Source organism: Panicum virgatum, chromosome 5K, assembly GCF_016808335.1.
Source record: "Panicum virgatum strain AP13 chromosome 5K, P.virgatum_v5, whole genome shotgun sequence".
NCBI classification, from domain to species: domain Eukaryota; kingdom Viridiplantae; phylum Streptophyta; class Magnoliopsida; order Poales; family Poaceae; genus Panicum; species Panicum virgatum.
In genome coordinates, this window is record NC_053140.1 from 58116986 (window position 1) to 58134601 (window position 17616).

A 17616-nucleotide genomic window follows, 5' to 3' on the forward strand; every position below is an offset into this window, starting at 1 on the left:
AACCATCAACGCATCAACCATTTTACTCTATATTTTCAAGTAGGCGCAGTGTAGCGCAGCGCGCAATTTACCTAGTTCTTCCTAGCGAACCTTCTAGGAGCTAGATAGCCCGATCTGTTTTTGACGGAGCTGCGGAACGTCGGACGGAACCGGCTTGATCGGAGGACAGCAAGCCGCTCGAGCGCTAGGCTCTCCCGGCAGGGCGCACACGTAGATCTGCAGCGGAGCCGGCTCGGAATTGCACGCAGCGAAGCTGTAACAACCCGGGTGTTAATCACCTGTAATTAAGGTTAGTCAAGGGGTTAACATGATCATTAGCATTAAACCTGTATGAACAAAACCACTAAATAAAATTTTGCTAGTAATTTAACCAAGGTGATGAGGAAATTTTGTTTAAAACGATTTGTAATAAAGGGTTTGAATTTTCAAAAATCAGAATCGACTCAATCTAGATTTTATCGCCTTGGAACTAGTTGGGCCCGGATAGTCCGGAAATATGTCCAGATAGTCCGGACCTGCCCGGACACTCCGGAATTACGTCCGGATACTCCGGACCAGGTGGTTGGGCGTCTATAAATACCCGGCCCTGTACTCTTTTCTCTCTCATTTTCTTTTTCCTCCTCCAGCTCGGGACGTGCCGAGCCGAGCTGTGCACGCCTCCGACGGCGCCCCGGCTATCTCCGGTCGCCGTTCGTCGATCCCTTATACGTGGACCTTCCCAACCACGTCCCGCACCTCCGCCTCACCTCCATAGCCTCGCTCGAGCTTCCCCCGGTAGGAATCGACGGCCCTGTCGCCGACCGCCATGGGAGTGCCGCCCGAGCTCCGCCCCTTCGTGTCGATCCGCTTCTCCGGTTCTCCTCCACCCAAATCGATCATGGGAATGGATTCCTAGTGAGCTCCTCCACCTTCCCCGCCCCTTTCCCCGACCCTTTCTCCGCTGCTCCGTGCGCCGCGCGCGCTGCTGCACCCCGTGGCATACACAGTAGTTTGCCCTTTTGTTAGGTTTACCCGGATACTCCGGGTTTGAACCCGGAAACTCTGGATGTATCCGGATACTCCGGATTTTCACCCGGATAGTCCGGACCTAAAATTATATATCACGTGTTTTTGGTCTTGTGACTATTCCCAAACGTTATTACACCGTTTTCTCTCCTTTCCTCTCTCCCTCACGAGCTCTCCTTTTTCCTTTGGCCCTAAACCCTAAATCCTTCCTTCCAAATCCATTCCAAGGCCTAAGGGAGCTCCAATCGGCGTGGGGGATCCTCTCCTCCAAGTATTCCACCTTGGGGTGGTTTCATTTTCGAGTTTTCTTGCAAGGGAAGCTTACTCAAGGTACCAAAAGTTAGGGCTAAATGGATTGGTTGTTCTAGTGTGTTTTAAGCGATTTCTTTTTGGTCAATCATCTCCATACGAGTCACTCTACTAGGGTTTAGAAGAGTTTCGATTTTCGTGGGTTAGTTTTGTCGTAACAAGAATTTCAGTTTTAGGGGCGAAAATGTTGTGAAACCCGGATACTCCGGGTAATCCGGAGATTCCTGATAGGAATCCGGATATTCCGGGTTACATTAGGATTGTTAAGTGTAAATTGTGCAAACTAGTAGTGTTTATACTCGGTACTTGTTAAGTTGTTGTTGTATATCATATTTGCATTCTCATGTCATATGCATCTCGTGTAGATACGCTAGATGTACAATGCATGAACGTGAAGCACGCGATGTTGGAGCCGAACCACAAGACGGTGTTCGGTGGACATCTCCAGAAGATGGAAGGACCCTAAGCGGCAACCGAAGACCCGGCCCAAGGTCGGAAGGACTCAAGGCCTTGATAACATTAACACTGACTTAGTGTTACCCCCAGGCAAGCCCCGGTGCACATCCTATTATTTTAAATTATGACACTTATATATGTAACTATTAATTGTACATTAGGTTTAGGAATTATTTGGAACCCTAGTTGCATGATCTCTAGGATTCCCTGAGTTATACTAGTATGTATAGGACGATACAAGTGCTATGCTTAATGGTTTTCCGGTAGAAGACGAGTGATCTCTTGCACTCGCGAGATATAGGATGTTTAGAAGTCGAGTAATTTCCGATTACTCGCGAGATATGAGATATAATTATATTACAGTACATGAGATGCCGAATTTGATATGGAATAAATGGAGAATTGAGACCGGACGGGAAATGATGAGGATACATAGGAATGGCAGCAGGACAGGGTTCCTGGGTGTCTTAGTTCCGTCTGTGTCGATTAAGGACCGGTCGTTGTCGGCAGTGCTGATCAGGGATTGAATTGTACTAACCGCATGCCAGGAGTAAGAGGTAGTTGAAACCGGTAAGCCGAGTACTGCCTTGCTTCGAAATTACATGACTCCATCTCACCTCCTGGGGTGGTCGAGTAGTCGCGGAGAAACAGGGATGCATATATTACTTTTGGTGGTCTCACGTTGAGCTCGGCTGACCATATGATGGTGGGGCGGTCCTGTAGTTCGAGGCAGGGAGGGGAAAGGTCGGTGCGTGGCGTCCGACGGGGCTTTTGCGTGCCGTGTTGGTTAGGTCCACCTTGCAAGGTTAAATCGAATCGATTCGCCGTGTCTCGCGGTTACGAGGGCCTTGATCTCTTTGCTGCATCGTAGCAAAATGTTAGAATGTGAGTTATATATATATAATGTTGAACATATTGAATTATTCTTGATTGCACCACCATGTTTGCTATAGTTTGTTTATGCAAATATTGGATTAGGGTTAATTTGTATAGAATCTGGAGCTAAAATATAGAAATTAAGAACTCACTTTAGTCGTTGTTTTCTGCAAAATAACCACCAGCCAAAGGCCTTGCATGTCTAGATATGTGGGCTAAGTTATACCCACTGGTCGGATAAGTCTTGATGAGTATTAGTTGCTCAGGGTTTGTTGTTTACCCTATTTCAGGTTTAGGAGCTAACTAGGTGTCATATCGGTGGGCTCGATGTGGCGCCTTGTCTTCACGTCTCGGTAGTTTTCGATTTATTTAGTTTGTTTTATTTATTCTCTAGTAAAAATGCTATGTAAGTTAGATTCTTTTCCGCTGCTATCTTTTCGTTTGTAAATTTTAAATTTAAAGCTGTTTTGTAAAAAGTCTTAACTTAGTTTACTATTTTTGTAAGTTTATATCGTGCTGGTACCTTCTGCGCTCGCCTTCGTGCGAGACTTCTGGTGTGTTTCGATCGGCCTGTGAGTTGAAAACATCCTATCAAATTACACTTAATTAAGCTAATGCGTCTGATATGTTCAAATGATGGCAGTTATGCTTAATTAAAGCGTTTAATTTGGCGGGTCTGTCACAGAAGCTCCCGCAGAAGGGCGGTCTCCCGATGGTGTCAATCCGCCATGCGTCATCATCTTTACATCATAAGATAAGAGAGTGGAAGGGGCATAGTGGAAGGGGCATTCAATCCAATGACATTTTCCAATTGAATCAACTATGCATGCAAGACCATCCACGGAAAAGGGCATTGGTGGCACAAAGTACCAGTGATACTGATCGACCACATTGTACAAATTAATTTTCATTAATTTGTTGAACCGTGAAAAGCTTGTTCGAAAACAAATTTGAACAGCGTGCAGAGATCGCGAATACGTCTATAGACCGGGACGAGCAAACCCAGATGAAACCCAGGCCAATGGAAAAGGAGGTTCAGGCTGTGTTTAGTTTCGCGAAAAGTTCTCAAAATTTTTCACTAACGCACATCACATCGAATCTTACGATACATGTATGGAGTATTAAAAAAATATAATTAATTGCACAGTTTGATTGTAAATGACGAGACGAATTTTTTGAGACTAATTACTCCATAGTTGGACAATAGTTGTCAAATAAAACCGAAACGTGCTACAACAACTTTTTCGCAAACTTTTCGCGAACTAAACACACTCTTAGTATTATTATATACTTTACGACTGTCAGACACAAGACACAACTGCCAAGCTTGGCCTGACGAAACACTCCAATGCTGCCACAGAAACATTTCTTTCGTTCCCAGATTACACAGTACCTGTCCACAAGCCGTGCATCGGGACATCTCTGGCGGTCATAGTATGGGGGGTTAACAAAGGCCCAAGCAATGTAAGTATCCACAGCGTATTATGAGAGGTCAGCACTCAGCAGGCATCTAGGGATAAGTATGTACAAGCATTGTATGCGAGATCAACAACCATCCTGGCAATGTAAGTATATGCACAGGCACAGTAACATAGGCCAACAAGTACCCAAGTCCTTTCAGTGAATGTACTGCTATACCAGAAGCGTGATCCATCGTCAAAGTGAACTTTCTCATCATGTCATGTACCATGCACCCGAACCCTTTCGGTCAAGCAACGTGCAGGAGAACAGCAACCAGAGACAGCAGCCGGGCAAAGGTAGTCACGTCGTCAGTGCCTGTGATAGGAGCTGTGTTTAGATTCGTAAAATGGTGGTAAAAAAAGTCACATCACACACTGTAGTACTTTTCGTTTATTTGTGGTAATTATTGTCCTACCATGACCTAACTAGGCTCAAAAGATTTGTCTCGTCGTGTACATCAAAACTATGCAATTAGTTTTTTTATTTACCTATATTTAATGCTCCATGCATGAGACAAAAAATTTGATATGATAGATGAATAGTGAAATTTGGAGAGAGAAATTTTGGAACTAAACATAGCCAAACTCGAAGGCTTCTGGACCACCTCTTATGGTTCCCAGTTGTGGAACCTTTTTGAGAACTGCGGCACGATCTCTGTATTTATCCATTTCATCACGAACACCAAGAAGCACCGTAACTCTGGGAACCGGATGGCTTCTGGAAACACCACGCATACCTTGGATAGCGCCTCCTGGAGTTCACCAACGCCGCCAGGGTTATCTGGGTACGCGCCCAACACCTTGTAGATTTCTGGGATGGTGCTTTTGCCGAACCGGAGGGTCGCCAAATCGGTTTGCATCCCACCGTTGTGGTATCCACACTCAAATGGCAGCCGCTGACTTACGCCACCCGGAACAACGTGGGCAGGCGTGTCTTTAAACCTGTGCCAAACTCCCCTGGACCAGAAGGCCTCCAGGTACAGGTTGGGGTAGGAAAACAACAAACTGACCTTGCCATACTGGTATTCTGCACATAGGCCACTGTCACTTCCAGGATAGAGGACGATATGGAACTGCCCATTTGGTGGGCAAATGTGACATCCCGAAAAAAACTACCAAAATAAAACACGCGCTAAAAATAATTTTCAAAACTTTTTCATCGTTGAGCTCAATTAACCATAAACTCTAATTCCTTCCCAGAAACTTCCGCCATCCCAACACCCAATGTCAATTGTCGTTCCATCTTTTCTTCTCCTCTTTCCGCTGACCATACCCCTCCCTCTTTTTTCTCGCCACCGTCCCATCCCGCACCGCTCGGCTACCTGTCGCCCACGCGCGACCGCCGACCGCGAATCTCGCCGGCGTGCGCTCGCTCTTTCTCGCTCTTTCTCTCTTTCTCTATTTCTCTCCTTTTCTTTTTCTTTTCTTTTTCCTTTTCCATTTTCTTTTCCCTCCTTCTCCCCCATTCCTCCCTCTCTTCTCTGCTGCGCGCCGCACGCTGCCGAGCAGCTTGCTGCCGCCCTCCCGACCACGCGCGCTCGCGCTTGCCCAGCACCGCCCTTCCCCTCCACGCGCGGCACGCACCTGCTGCCCATGTGCGCGCCCCTGCACACGCGCGATGCGCTGAACGCGCCCGCCGCTCGCCGCGTAGCCCGCTCGCTGCCGACTCCTCCCGTCGCATCACGCAACGCACGCGCGCGAGCCCGAGCGCAGCACGCGTTCCACGCGGCCGCGCTGCTCGCCGTGCCTCCTGTCGACCGGTGCACCGCCACCGCCTTCCTGTGCCGCCTCGCCGCTCGCGCTGCCGAGGACAGAGCTGAGTACGGCACCCCACCTCGCTGCCGAGCCGCACTGCTCGCGCACAGCGGCCGGCCCTTCCCCACGTGCGCCTGCCCAAGCCGTCTTGTCGTCCTGAGCCGGCCTCGCCGGCCGCGTGCCGCTCCACGACACTCGCAAGCGGCCAAACGCCATTAATGGTGCCCGCGAAGCTCGCCGGCCGACCACACCACGCCCATCGCCCACGGCTCTCCCCACCGCCTTACTCGGCCTATAAAGAGGCCCCCGCGCCGCTTCCACAGCTCCACAACCACCTCCACCGCCGCGCGCCCTCCTTCTCTGCGCAGCAGTGCCACCGCCACAAGCCTGCTCCGCCGCCGCGCCTGCTTCCCGTGGCCGGCCCGCTCCGCCGCCTCCCTGCTCGAGCCAAGGGCCGAGGTAGGTGCCCGGGCCCTCCATCTCCCTTTTCCCCACGAGCACTCGCCCCTGGCCACCCCTGCTCGTGCTGCCCATGGCCGCCGCCCGCCGCCACGGCCATGGCCGTCGCACCCCTCCCCGCAGGCCCTCTTTCCCGAAATTGAGGAAGGGGATCGAACCCTCGCGTTCCCCTGGCCCTTTTCCCCCTGAACCCGGGCGCCGCCGTGCCCTGGGCCGCCGGCGATGGCCGTCGCCGGCGCGCCGGCCTCCTCCCCTGTTCTGCGGGGAGAGAGGGGAGAAGAAAGGACAATTTTGCCCAAAAGCCCCTCCCTTTCTCATTATTTCTTAAAGAGCCCTCCCACTCTTTAACCTTTTTGCAAAATAAACCCTCTCTTTTATTATATTTCAAAATAAACCCTCCCACCATATAAGATTAATTCTAAATAAACCCCTACCTTTTTCCAAAATAACCCAAACATTCCCTAGAACTCTAATCAGGTCCTTTCACTAATTACAAACAAGTCCCTGGACCCTTGTTTAGACCCTAAATGCCTCGTTAACTTATCATTTCATGCGCCAAACAATCTCCGATCGATCTAAAACTTTACCACGCCATTCCTAACATAGTTTTGTCCATGCCATTAGGAAACCACCCAAAAATATTACTCCTATCTCCATATCTTAATTGTTTCCGATTCGAGCTCAACGATAAAACCTTTATTTTTTTTCTTGATTGTGTGTTTGTTTGTTTACGTCGTAGATCACGGTGTGAATGAGGGAGAACCCATCGACGAGCAGTACTGCGAGCAAGTGAACGAGGACCAGTTCCACGATCCCGAACCCGAAGGACAGCACCTCGATCAGGACTTCCCGGAAGGCTTTGAAGACAGCAAGTCCAATCCCGCCCTTTGATGCATATTTTGTCCTAGTTTTTATAAACACAACCTATTGGCCTGTTTTATAAAACTGCATATGTTTTGCCTGCTGAAAACATGGTTGGATAGCCACCCCTTGATTTGTTATAACCATTCCTTAACCACCTAGATTAATGTCTGAATGTGATTTGTTTGGACATTAATAGCTGCTAGAACGGTTAGGACCTTATACACAGTACAACTTGTTTTATAAAGAAAATGCGTGAGTGCGTGTGGGAAGGAAAAATATGGAATTTCGAAAGATGAGTTTAGACAGGATGGATGGCACTTCTGTGTGAATTGCCAAATGGTGTGCTCGTACCTGTGTGGTTGAGCAAGGAAGGGAGATATCCATCTTGTCATAATTAAGGACCGAGTTGGTGTGACATCTCACCTAACTCCACTATCGTGCAAACCACTCGACCGTTGTATGGGTAACGGCTTAGCATAAACCCCACTAGTTAGTTTTGATAGCCATCAGGAGAGCTGAGAGCAACGGGTGACCAAGGAGAAGGGATTTGCTCTGTATGACTTATGCCCCGGTTAAAACCTCTGTGATAGGTCAATGACCCCTTGGTGGATCCCGTGATGGCTAGTCAGGTCTATCTAAGGTGGATAATGGCTTTGTTGGGATCTGCGCCGACACTAAGGTGATCGCGCTGTGGTACCCCGCTTGTGGGTAAAGTTGCACACCTCTGCAGAGTTAAGAATCTATTCGAATAGTCGTGCCCACGATACTGGGCGAGTTACAGTGTGGTCACATAACTAGTATTTCTTCTGGGATTGAATGGGTTGGCGTGAGTTGTTTTGGAAAAGTGTCCGGCAGTTGTGTCGTGTGCTACGGCGGATGAGGAGTTCGGTAGCAGCTTAAAAATTGGATCCTGTGTGGGTCAACACTACATGTTACCCGGTACAAGTAAAACTTGCTTTGAAAATCCTTTCTTTCAAATGAACCCCTGCATAAAAATTTGCTTTCCACAAATTAAACCTAGCCTTATCCTTGAATTATCATGTGCATTATATTCTGTTTATACCCCTCCGTGGGTGTGGTTGGACTTGTTGAGTACGTTTGTACTCACCCCATTCTTAATTTTTACAGAGGAAGATCCAGACTTCGTTCCCGAAGACGTTGAGTAGAGGTCCCGTCCTGCACCCAACTTTGCCTGTGGATAGGGTCACCCGCAGAAAGTTTCGCATGGCGCAAGACTCTGATGACCCCCTCTTCGTAGTTAATATCATTGTGTGGGTGTTAGTTGTTATCCTCGCGATAGTGGCGCTTCACTGCCCACTTTCGCGTAGAGTTGTACGGTGATGTACCATCTGATGTAATAAAAGTATTATCAGTCTCCTGGGACTGATATTGTATCACTTTTAAATCTTCTCTTACGAGGAGACGCTTGAGCAAACCAGCTTGCCATAGAACTCACCGTTCCATCTTCTCTGATAGTCTTCAGGATGCTACCGGTAACAGAAGCTAGCATAGGTGTGGGTAATCCTTCCCCGATCTGAGATAGCGATTGGAAAGTTAAACCGGTCCATCTTCTGCAAGGAAAACAAAAATTAAAGACACTGAGCTCAAGGGCATCCAGATAACAATCCTTTAGACATTAGTTTCGTCAATTCATTCATGATTGTCATTCAGAATAAGTTCATAATGCGAGGCTTAGAAGATCATTTTTCCCATATGAAGCTTTGAACGGGAAACTCAAAACTGAGATACTCCATGCCATCATTTCAGTGTTGGAGCATCACAACAGTGATGCAGAGCTTAATCTAAAAACTTCACTGTTGGAGCATCATATCACAACTCAATGAAATGGGAATTCACAAAAACTGGAATGCACCAATTGTACAAGGTTAATAACTGCTAGAGAGTTCTGCAGCAGCCCAAGGAATGATATCAGGAAGATTAAACTACCAATGAAAATAAAGATCCGCGTCACAGCAGATGCAAAGACAGGCTAGTCGGCAGCACAAACTGAAAGGTGCAATTGGTAAACAGCGATGATTTTTTTTAAATAGTAATCCTTACCGATCAGATTAGTTGTTCGCTTCAAATGAATCGCAAGGAACGAATGAAGTTGCAACCCTCACAATCCAATCCTCACTGCCTTCAGGTAATCCAGGCCGAGGGTGATTTTCCAGAAAGTACAGCTGCATCAATAAATAATTTTAGGTATTTTTATGGTAATCCAAGTGTCCGTAAATGGAACACAGTATAAGCGAGAAAAAATAGACACATAGCTAAACGAAAAGGTGCATAGCAAATAGGGCATCTTCTTGAACACACATCTCAATAACATTGCACAAAAAATTTCTTCTAAAGAGCTTTAGCTCTCTGTAACTCAGTCCACCTTCCTAATTTGTGATTTGCTGTAAACCTTTTTTCCTGCTTAATGATCAGGCAACCTTTGCTTTAAGAAAAAAGAGCTTAGCTGTTAAAAAGCGTTGCAAATTTGGATTAAATGCAATTACAGGTTGATGCTACCTCCATAGATACAAAAAGAAAAAGAAAATTTCAGAACCATTATTGCCCTAGCCACATTTATCAGCCACTGTAGGTTTGAATGAACTGGCATCAAGTCTATTTCCAGAATATCCACATTCTGTCTTCATCCAATATGTTTACGCAGCAGTATATGAACATCATCTGGAACAACATAACCATACTGTTGGATGGATACTAAACAACATAATCATACTGTTGGATGATATATACTATATGTATGTCATCATGTACTAGGACTTGTATCTGTCTACAATCTAGATACATAGGATATCACACGCATACCAATCAAATGAATCAAGTAATTCTCTCCCAATTATTCTAATCTATCACATATACCAATGACAATCACTTTTTTTTATGGGAATGACAGTCACTTCTATCTTCAGCCTCAGAACTGGAAAGACAGTATGCACTAACGGCCTCCTGACTGTCCAGGTGTAGTCCATTTGTCTCTTCCTCGAATATTTCAATTAAAGCAGGTCCACAAATAGTATATTCGTCTTGTCCTTGCTTCCGTGGCAGCAGCAAACAAAACATACTGTAGACAAATCGCATAGGAATTACTCTTAGCCTCCAGAGATCTTGGAAACCAGTCAGAATCTTTCACATACACTTCTTTAACAAAATTGGTAACCTCAAAATGGGTTGGCCGTGCAACAGGGGGCAGACATTACGGATTACGGAATATGGGGCTAGGGCGCTTGGAGCCATTTGATCGAATAGTTGAAGCGCCATGCTCTGTGCCGGTGCGTTGGTGGGTGGTGGTCTGGTGGAGCTACAGCACGGTGTGCTGGCCTCATGGGTCGGCGACGAGCTGCCGTAATGTTGTGATCCCGACGGAGGAAGAAGACTACATTGCAGAACGAAGATCTCGGCGGACGGCGGATTCCGCTTCCATTTTTTCGATGGCACCCCGCGCGCACCCCTTGTGCTGCTCGCCTGCTCCTGTGTTTCCTTTGTCCTCCTGCTCCACGGAAGCGCAGGTGCCTCGTGGCTACTGGCTAGTCCGGTACCCGCTACCCGGCCGGCCAGCGCATGGCAAACGACGCGAACGCAGTGGCGTGCCCTCGAGGGCCTGGCTGCGGCGCCATTGCCCGCGTGTGTCCGCCGAGAGGCGGCGCCTGGCTCCACGAGAACCCGAGCCCCGTTTTCCTGGCGGCGTTCATGGTCTCTGCCCGTTGCATCAGGCAGGCTCGATCGACCTCGAGCACATGGTGGACGACACGGGAAGCTGGTCCGGTTACTTGTATGCATAGGCATAGCGACGACAAGCCGGCGGTGGCGAGAGGGCAAATAAAGCACGACCGGCACGCCGGCGCGCATGGGCACCGCCGCCTCGAGAGAGCAGATGCGGATCGAAGAGGTTTGGATGGGGAAGCAAGCATGCATTGTTTCGTTCCAAATCGTGATCGCCAGATTGATGAGAGAGGGAAAGCAGAAGTGCACCTACCTCGTCGGTAACGGCATACCACCAGAGCGGCGGTGTCCTCAGATCGGAATCATCTGGACGCCGACGTCGGGGATGGAGGTGCCCGCAGCGTGTTTTTGCTCCAGTCTGGCGAGAACACCCAGAAAGAAAGGGATGGCCGTGGCCAGTGGGAGGGTTTTGTCGTGTTCCTTGGATGGTTTCCACTAAAACCCTCGGGTTTGTATATCATCATCATCATCATTATTATGTCTCCATTGTTCTGTTTCCGTCATATGCTTTCTTTGGTTTGGTTTTCACCTTTACATAAGAACAATGTTGCACACAACACCTAGCAGATAAGTGTTCATTCTAAAAGTGATATAAGTTTATTCTAAAAGTTGCATAGAATTAAAACCTACACTCTTAGCCATATTTTTAGGGGGTGGCGGCGGCGGCTAATGGAATTTTACCATGATTGTCTAACTTTTCATGAAGTTTAATTTCCCATGCTTAAATTCAGTTAAAATCCATGCTTCAACTCTCAAGGTTGCTCACAAAACGTTTATTCCACTAGCGAAAGATGAATTTGATCAAAGTTTCATAAGCAGCAAATCTAAGTTGCTGCCCATTAACGCGAAATAGAGCTTTAGCTACATGTGCAAATTGGTGACACTTAGGTATATCTCCAACTCCTTTTAAATATTTGTACTACTACTTCAAAATAGGATCTCATTTTGAAGAAGTAGTACAAACATTTGAACTAAAGGAGGAGGTGCACCTAAGAGTCACCAATTTACAGCCCTAGCTTTCATGACAAAATCAAGATGATAATACTAAGCTAGAAACCATTGCTCTCATGCCATACTACTGTACTCTATATGTTGCTCGCATTTGTACCTCTTCATCAAGAACAGGCTTTAATGCTGGCAAACTATTGCCAAAACATTGTCACGTGCCTGGACAATGATGATCCAACGTGACAAAAATCACTTTCTGCTACCAACCTCGGTGTGATTTGCATACATTTGATAACTGTGATGGTATTGTAATGGGTTCTTAGTATAAGAATAACAATTAGACCACATGAACATACTTTATGAATAGAGGATTGCAAGTTTTCTACAATGGAAATACAAGGTGCGAAAAAAAATGAAGTATGGGGTTGGGGCCTTGCCAAATCGTGGCCAGCGTCCATACGACGTTCATCCAGTCAACCTCCAAATTTTGGCCGGGCAGACACAGGCGCCCATCCAAACACCCTCTTAGAACAGAATCAAACCTGCACGAACTTATATTACATCAGGGGCAAGCGCAAGCGTCTAATAGATCCTAAGTTGCCATCCCTGTGCGCAAGCGTCTAATAGATCCTAAGTAGGTTTGGATCTAATTTACAAGAACAGAAATGATCAGCCAATTCTAGGCCTATGCATATTCACAGATGCAACTTAATTTGCATCTCAATTGAAAATGGGGTTGGAACGATAACATAGTTATCAACTTAGAATGCAGATATCTGAACAAACATACTATCACAATGTTTGGTGCTAACGGCAGCACAGAAAATACATAGGAAAGACCATGGATATTCTGATATGAAGCATATAAATATGTGAATTTGTACAATCATCCTCATTTCAATAACAAGGTCGACCAAGTAACTTTGATTTGCAGCTTGTAGACACCACAAGTGATCTCCAGCTTGTCTGAGCCTTTCATTAATGGAGTGAAGTCACAGATGTAATGGTTGATATTAGCTGCCTGGTCACTGTTGCGGGCATAGATATGGAATATCAACATCTGATCTACTGAGACTGCTACCACACGACGCAATAGTTGGATAACTCTGTCCTTACCCAAAGTATTTGCGCCATGAACATCACTGTTATACAACAGTATATGACTTTGACCTTGGTCGTGCAAACAGATATGTTTCCATAAAAAGCATCAGGCCCTGACAAAACTCTTATCTCAATGGTGCCCTCCAATGCTTTCTTAACAGACGCGATTATTAGATCCACCTCGCTAAGCCTGCTAATAGAACGTGTCCTCTTAATCGTGGAGTACATTCGTCCAATATCCACATCAATCAATACTTTGCTAAATTGTCTGTCATTGCTCTCTCTGTCTTCCTTGATCTTCAGATTTATCTCAAAATAGGCATCATTGCTAAAAACAATTCCTCTACTTGGGCCAGTCAGAATCAAAGGTGCACCCTACAAAAACGATCAAAGAAAATGCCATCAACATATCTGTTAGTTGTGGCAAGTCATTCATTATTAACTTGGCTTATATAGGTCACATGTGTTTGAACTTAGAAATAACACAGCATCACCACAAATTAGCATACTAATATTTGGACTGAGGAAAATGGAACTGCACCTGGCCAGCCAAGATCCTGATGGAACAGTGTGATGCTTTGATAACATGTTTCATGACAACTATTCATCATGATCTACTTTCAAGATACATTGAAAATGATTTTCATGACAGTTACAATGCCCACTTACATACAATGGCACTTCAACCACAGCAACAGGATCATACTACGTCACTTTAATGACAGATTTATTTTAACAGCAACAAGATCATACTGTTTCACTTTAATGACGGATTTATTAAGTGACAACATTTCACAGAATACATTAGTGTTATTCACAACCTAAGTCAAAATGTGCAGTCGAGCACGTGCAGTAGTAGCAAGCAATGGGATCACAAGTGCGACAACCATGCCAATGTAATCTTCAGCATTATATGCCAAAGGGATCAAGTACAATTATAATATATAGGATAGGAAGTGCACCAGTAACATAGCATTGGTTTGCATTAAAATGCTACAATGCGAGTTTCTATATTAACTACTGATACAGCAATTACTTGCAAAATAAACCGCAAAAAATGGAAGAAAACATGACTTCAAGCCTACATTCTTCAAATACCTCTGATTGGACAAGTTGGCAATTGTCCCTGTTGCGGCGGAAGATGTAGATGCATTTCATATCCAAACGATCTCTGACTATCACAGTCCCATACACATTGATAGGGTAGCCAACATCTGAGGACATTATCTTCAGAGCAAGTACGTTTAATGAATCAGTCAGCTTGTGATCATCTTGGATATGTGAATCCGTAAAGCGCATCGGACCATATTCAGCTGCGGAAAAGGAAATAAGGTCATTTTATGGTACCCAAAGTAAGTATCGAAAGTCTCAAAGGCATAGTCTTCTGTTTTCATAGCCTCATGTCAGAATTCTGTTCGAACAGCAAGATTAGCATTTACACTAGGTAGGACCAGTCAGTGAAATGATGGAAGTCAACTATTATAAAGGAAAGGCAGTAATAATAGGAATAAGAGTCAAGATGCTACACATGGCAGCATAAAGCATTCATATCCCTGGTAGTTAAAATGAGAAAATTATTGGAAAAGGGCAAATCAGAGATATGAGAAACGGATGACACACTAGAGCATATGCAGGAAATCAACTATTTTGGATACCGGAAGTAGTATGTAGACTCTAGGCACACAATTATTCAACCTAGGAGCTAGACAGTCTCAGGTCTTCCTACTAAACCATACATACTGCATTTAAAGAGGAAGTTCGCGATAACAGGAATGAAAACAAATATGCGCATCTCACGAATAAGATATAATTTAACAATCCACATCATGACCTCTCCAAGAAGTCGAGCACCCATGCGTCTTTGGGATTTAAGTTTCTTCTTTACAGCAGAGTCCTACTTCTAATTAACACAAAACACGCATGGATAGAAAAGTATAGTAGGTTTTGGTATGCATGTCATTTTTAAGCACCATCTTGTGTTCAGTGGTACGGTGGCACAAGAAATACAATCACATAATGCTTCTTAGTGAAAGAACACCACACATACAATAGGATTATTTACATGCAGAGCAATATATGTCTAGTGAAAGTTGCTTCTTGTGGTAACTTGTTTGTTTCAGAGTTTCGAACATTTTTTTATCCGGTAACCAAACAATTTGATTCCATTTTTTTCTTCTTCTCAAAGAATACGCCAATTTCCACAGATCAGGAACCAGATTACATATACTGTAGTACGAAGTAACAATAACATGTTTTTAAACTGTATGTGCGTACTTGAGTATGATAGTTTCGAGTATTATGATATCACTAGCTCCAACCCAGCATGTGCAGGTAAGTGATTGGAGACTCAATAAGAGCCCTAAAGGAACAGCTAGTGACAGTTTCCCACCTCAAATTTTCACGCCCCCTAGTCCAACTTTTACCAAGAGTATCTGAATTTACCCACAAAATAACCAAGTGCTAACGTAGCGATCCGATCGTATTTGAGATTTGGCTTTTCGTATATGAATGAAGTTGAGGAATAGAGGGATTACTCTCTTCATCAATGTCAAAGGTGGTGAAGTCGACAAACCAAACTCAAGTGTAGTAGCCCGATCTCGTCTTGGGGTCGTACTCGTAAAGCTTTTTCATCATGGCCCAACGCAGCTCTCGCCTCGCCTTCCCCTCCGGCGTCTCGTCCTCCCACGGCAGCTTCGCGCGCGGTTTCTGACTCTGCTGCCGGCGCTTCTGCTTCTCCGCAGCTGCCTCCTCCTCGTCATCCTCGATGTACATGGGCAGCCCATCGCAGTCTTCAGCCTCCATGGGTCCTGAATGGGAGGGCGAAAGCGCGAAAGCCGTCGCGGGCTCCAAACCCTGGACCATGAAACAATTGCAAGGGAAGACGAGTACTAAGGAAACGTGAAACGAATCACCCGCCAGACCACGAGTGATTGAGGAGAAAGAAGCACTAACCTCACCTGTAGCCGCCGCCGCCGCCCGTACGGTTTAGGGGTTCGACGGCGAGGGTGGGAGCGTCGGGCGCTACCACTACTACACGCGGCCGGACCGGATCAGCCTAATCGCCCACGCCCAGGACTAGGCCTCAAATAGCCACGGCCCATAGAAGAAGGAAATGCTTGACGCGCGAGGCCCATCATTGCACAAGGACGGTGTGTTAGACAGCTAGTCGGAGGCGACGGACTAGGCGGCGACCTAGGGTTTGGAGACCTCGCCGGCGCTCCACCGACGAGGGCCGCGATTTTTCCCCTGACACCGTTGGTCGGGCTGACCAAGGGACTGAGGCGCTCAGTTACCGGCCCTAGCAGAGGGTGTTTAGGGTTCGCAGACGCGAAGACTGACCTGCGGTGGTGGCAGCATCTTCCAACGCGAGGATGGGCAAGAGGGAGAGACCGAGCTGGATGTTCTGCTCAGGAAGCTGTTCTCAACGCCGACATATAGATGCGCCGCATCGAGAAGCGCGAGCTCGTCCCCTACGAAGAACAAGGCGGCCTCCCAGGTGGAGTACTGCCCGGCGCAATGAGTTGTCTTCGTTGGAACTGTCGGGGGCTTGGCAACCCCGCAACGGTGAAAGAGCTTCGTGAGATGGCGAAGAAGTATGCTCCGTCCGTGCTTTGTGTACTAGAAACTCAAGTTCACAAGTCACGTGTAGAAGATCTTAAGAGTACGCTCGGTTATGACAATGCTTTTGCTGTGAGCAGTTCAGGCCGTAGCGGGGTTTAGGGATCTTTTGAAACAATGGAATAAAGATTGAGATTTTACCTTACTCACATCATCATATTGATACTATTATTACTGAGGCGGGGTGTGAACCTTGGAGGCTTTACCTGTGTTTATGGAGAAGCGCAGACTGGTGAAAGGTTTAAAACATGGGACATGCTGAAGCATATCAAGTCATCGTCATCTCTGCATGGTTGTGCATTGGTGACTTTAATGAGGTGTTACATCGAACGGAACATGATGGTGTGCAGGAGCGAAGCTACAGTCAAATAGCCGGTTCCGTGAGATGGTGGACATGTGTGGTCTATGTGATCTAAGCTATGAGGGCAGAAGCTAGACATATGAGAAGAAGGTTGCAGGCGGCTCTTATTGCCGAGTTCGGCTGGATAGGGCTCTAGCTACACCAAACTGGAATGCTCTCTTTCCCCTAGCGACTGTGCTACACAGGGCAGCGGCGGCATCAGACCATGGACCCATACTGCTGCAATGGAGGCAGGAACCGGAGGACCGACGATCAAAGGGGAAGAAAAGATTTCATTATGAGATCATGTGGGAGTCGCATGAGGAGTTCTCACCTTGGCTGTCAAATGTATGGCAAGGGGACAAGGCACTGACCCTGGATGATTTAACTCGCAAGCTCTCTGATGCGGCTGGGAGAATGCAAGGCTGGGGGCTACATACCTTTGGGTAGGTTCGCCTGGAGTTGAAAAAGCTCAAGGAGTTGGAGAAACTGCAGGCAGATCCTCACCACTCGGGGCCATCCCATGTCGAAATCAAGATCACGGATAGGATCGTGGAGCTGCAACATAGAGAGGAGGTCATGTGGCAACAGCGTTCGAGAATAAGGTGGTTGACAGCGAGGGACAAAAATACCCGCTTTTTCCACCTACGAGCCAGCGAACGTAGGAAAAAGAACAAAATCACGAGCCTG

At 46.5% G+C, this 17616-nt stretch overlaps 1 protein-coding gene across 3 annotated transcripts; it reads right to left on the reverse strand.

Annotated features, from left to right (window-relative positions):
• Nucleotides 1–12617: 12617 nt before the first annotated feature.
• On the reverse strand, nt 12618–16552 carry LOC120708962. 3 transcript variants are annotated; one of them, XR_005689530.1, is made up of 4 exons: nt 15921–16552; nt 15503–15821; nt 14067–14281; nt 12618–13343 (listed from the first exon to the last, which is right to left on the reverse strand). XR_005689530.1 is itself a non-coding variant. In XM_039994426.1 (3 exons), exons 2-3 carry the CDS (start codon nt 14265–14267, stop codon nt 12945–12947), a joined length of 600 nt encoding a protein of 199 aa, XP_039850360.1. In that variant the 5' UTR covers nt 14268–14281; nt 15503–15890; the 3' UTR covers nt 12618–12944. The 3 variants fall into 3 exon arrangements, 2 of the variants coding, with proteins under 2 accessions (XP_039850360.1, XP_039850361.1); XM_039994426.1 differs by lacking the exon at nt 15921–16552 and having other exon boundaries at nt 15503–15890; XM_039994427.1 differs by lacking the exons at nt 15503–15821; nt 15921–16552 and having other exon boundaries at nt 14067–15496.
• Nucleotides 16553–17616: the final 1064 nt, after the last annotated feature.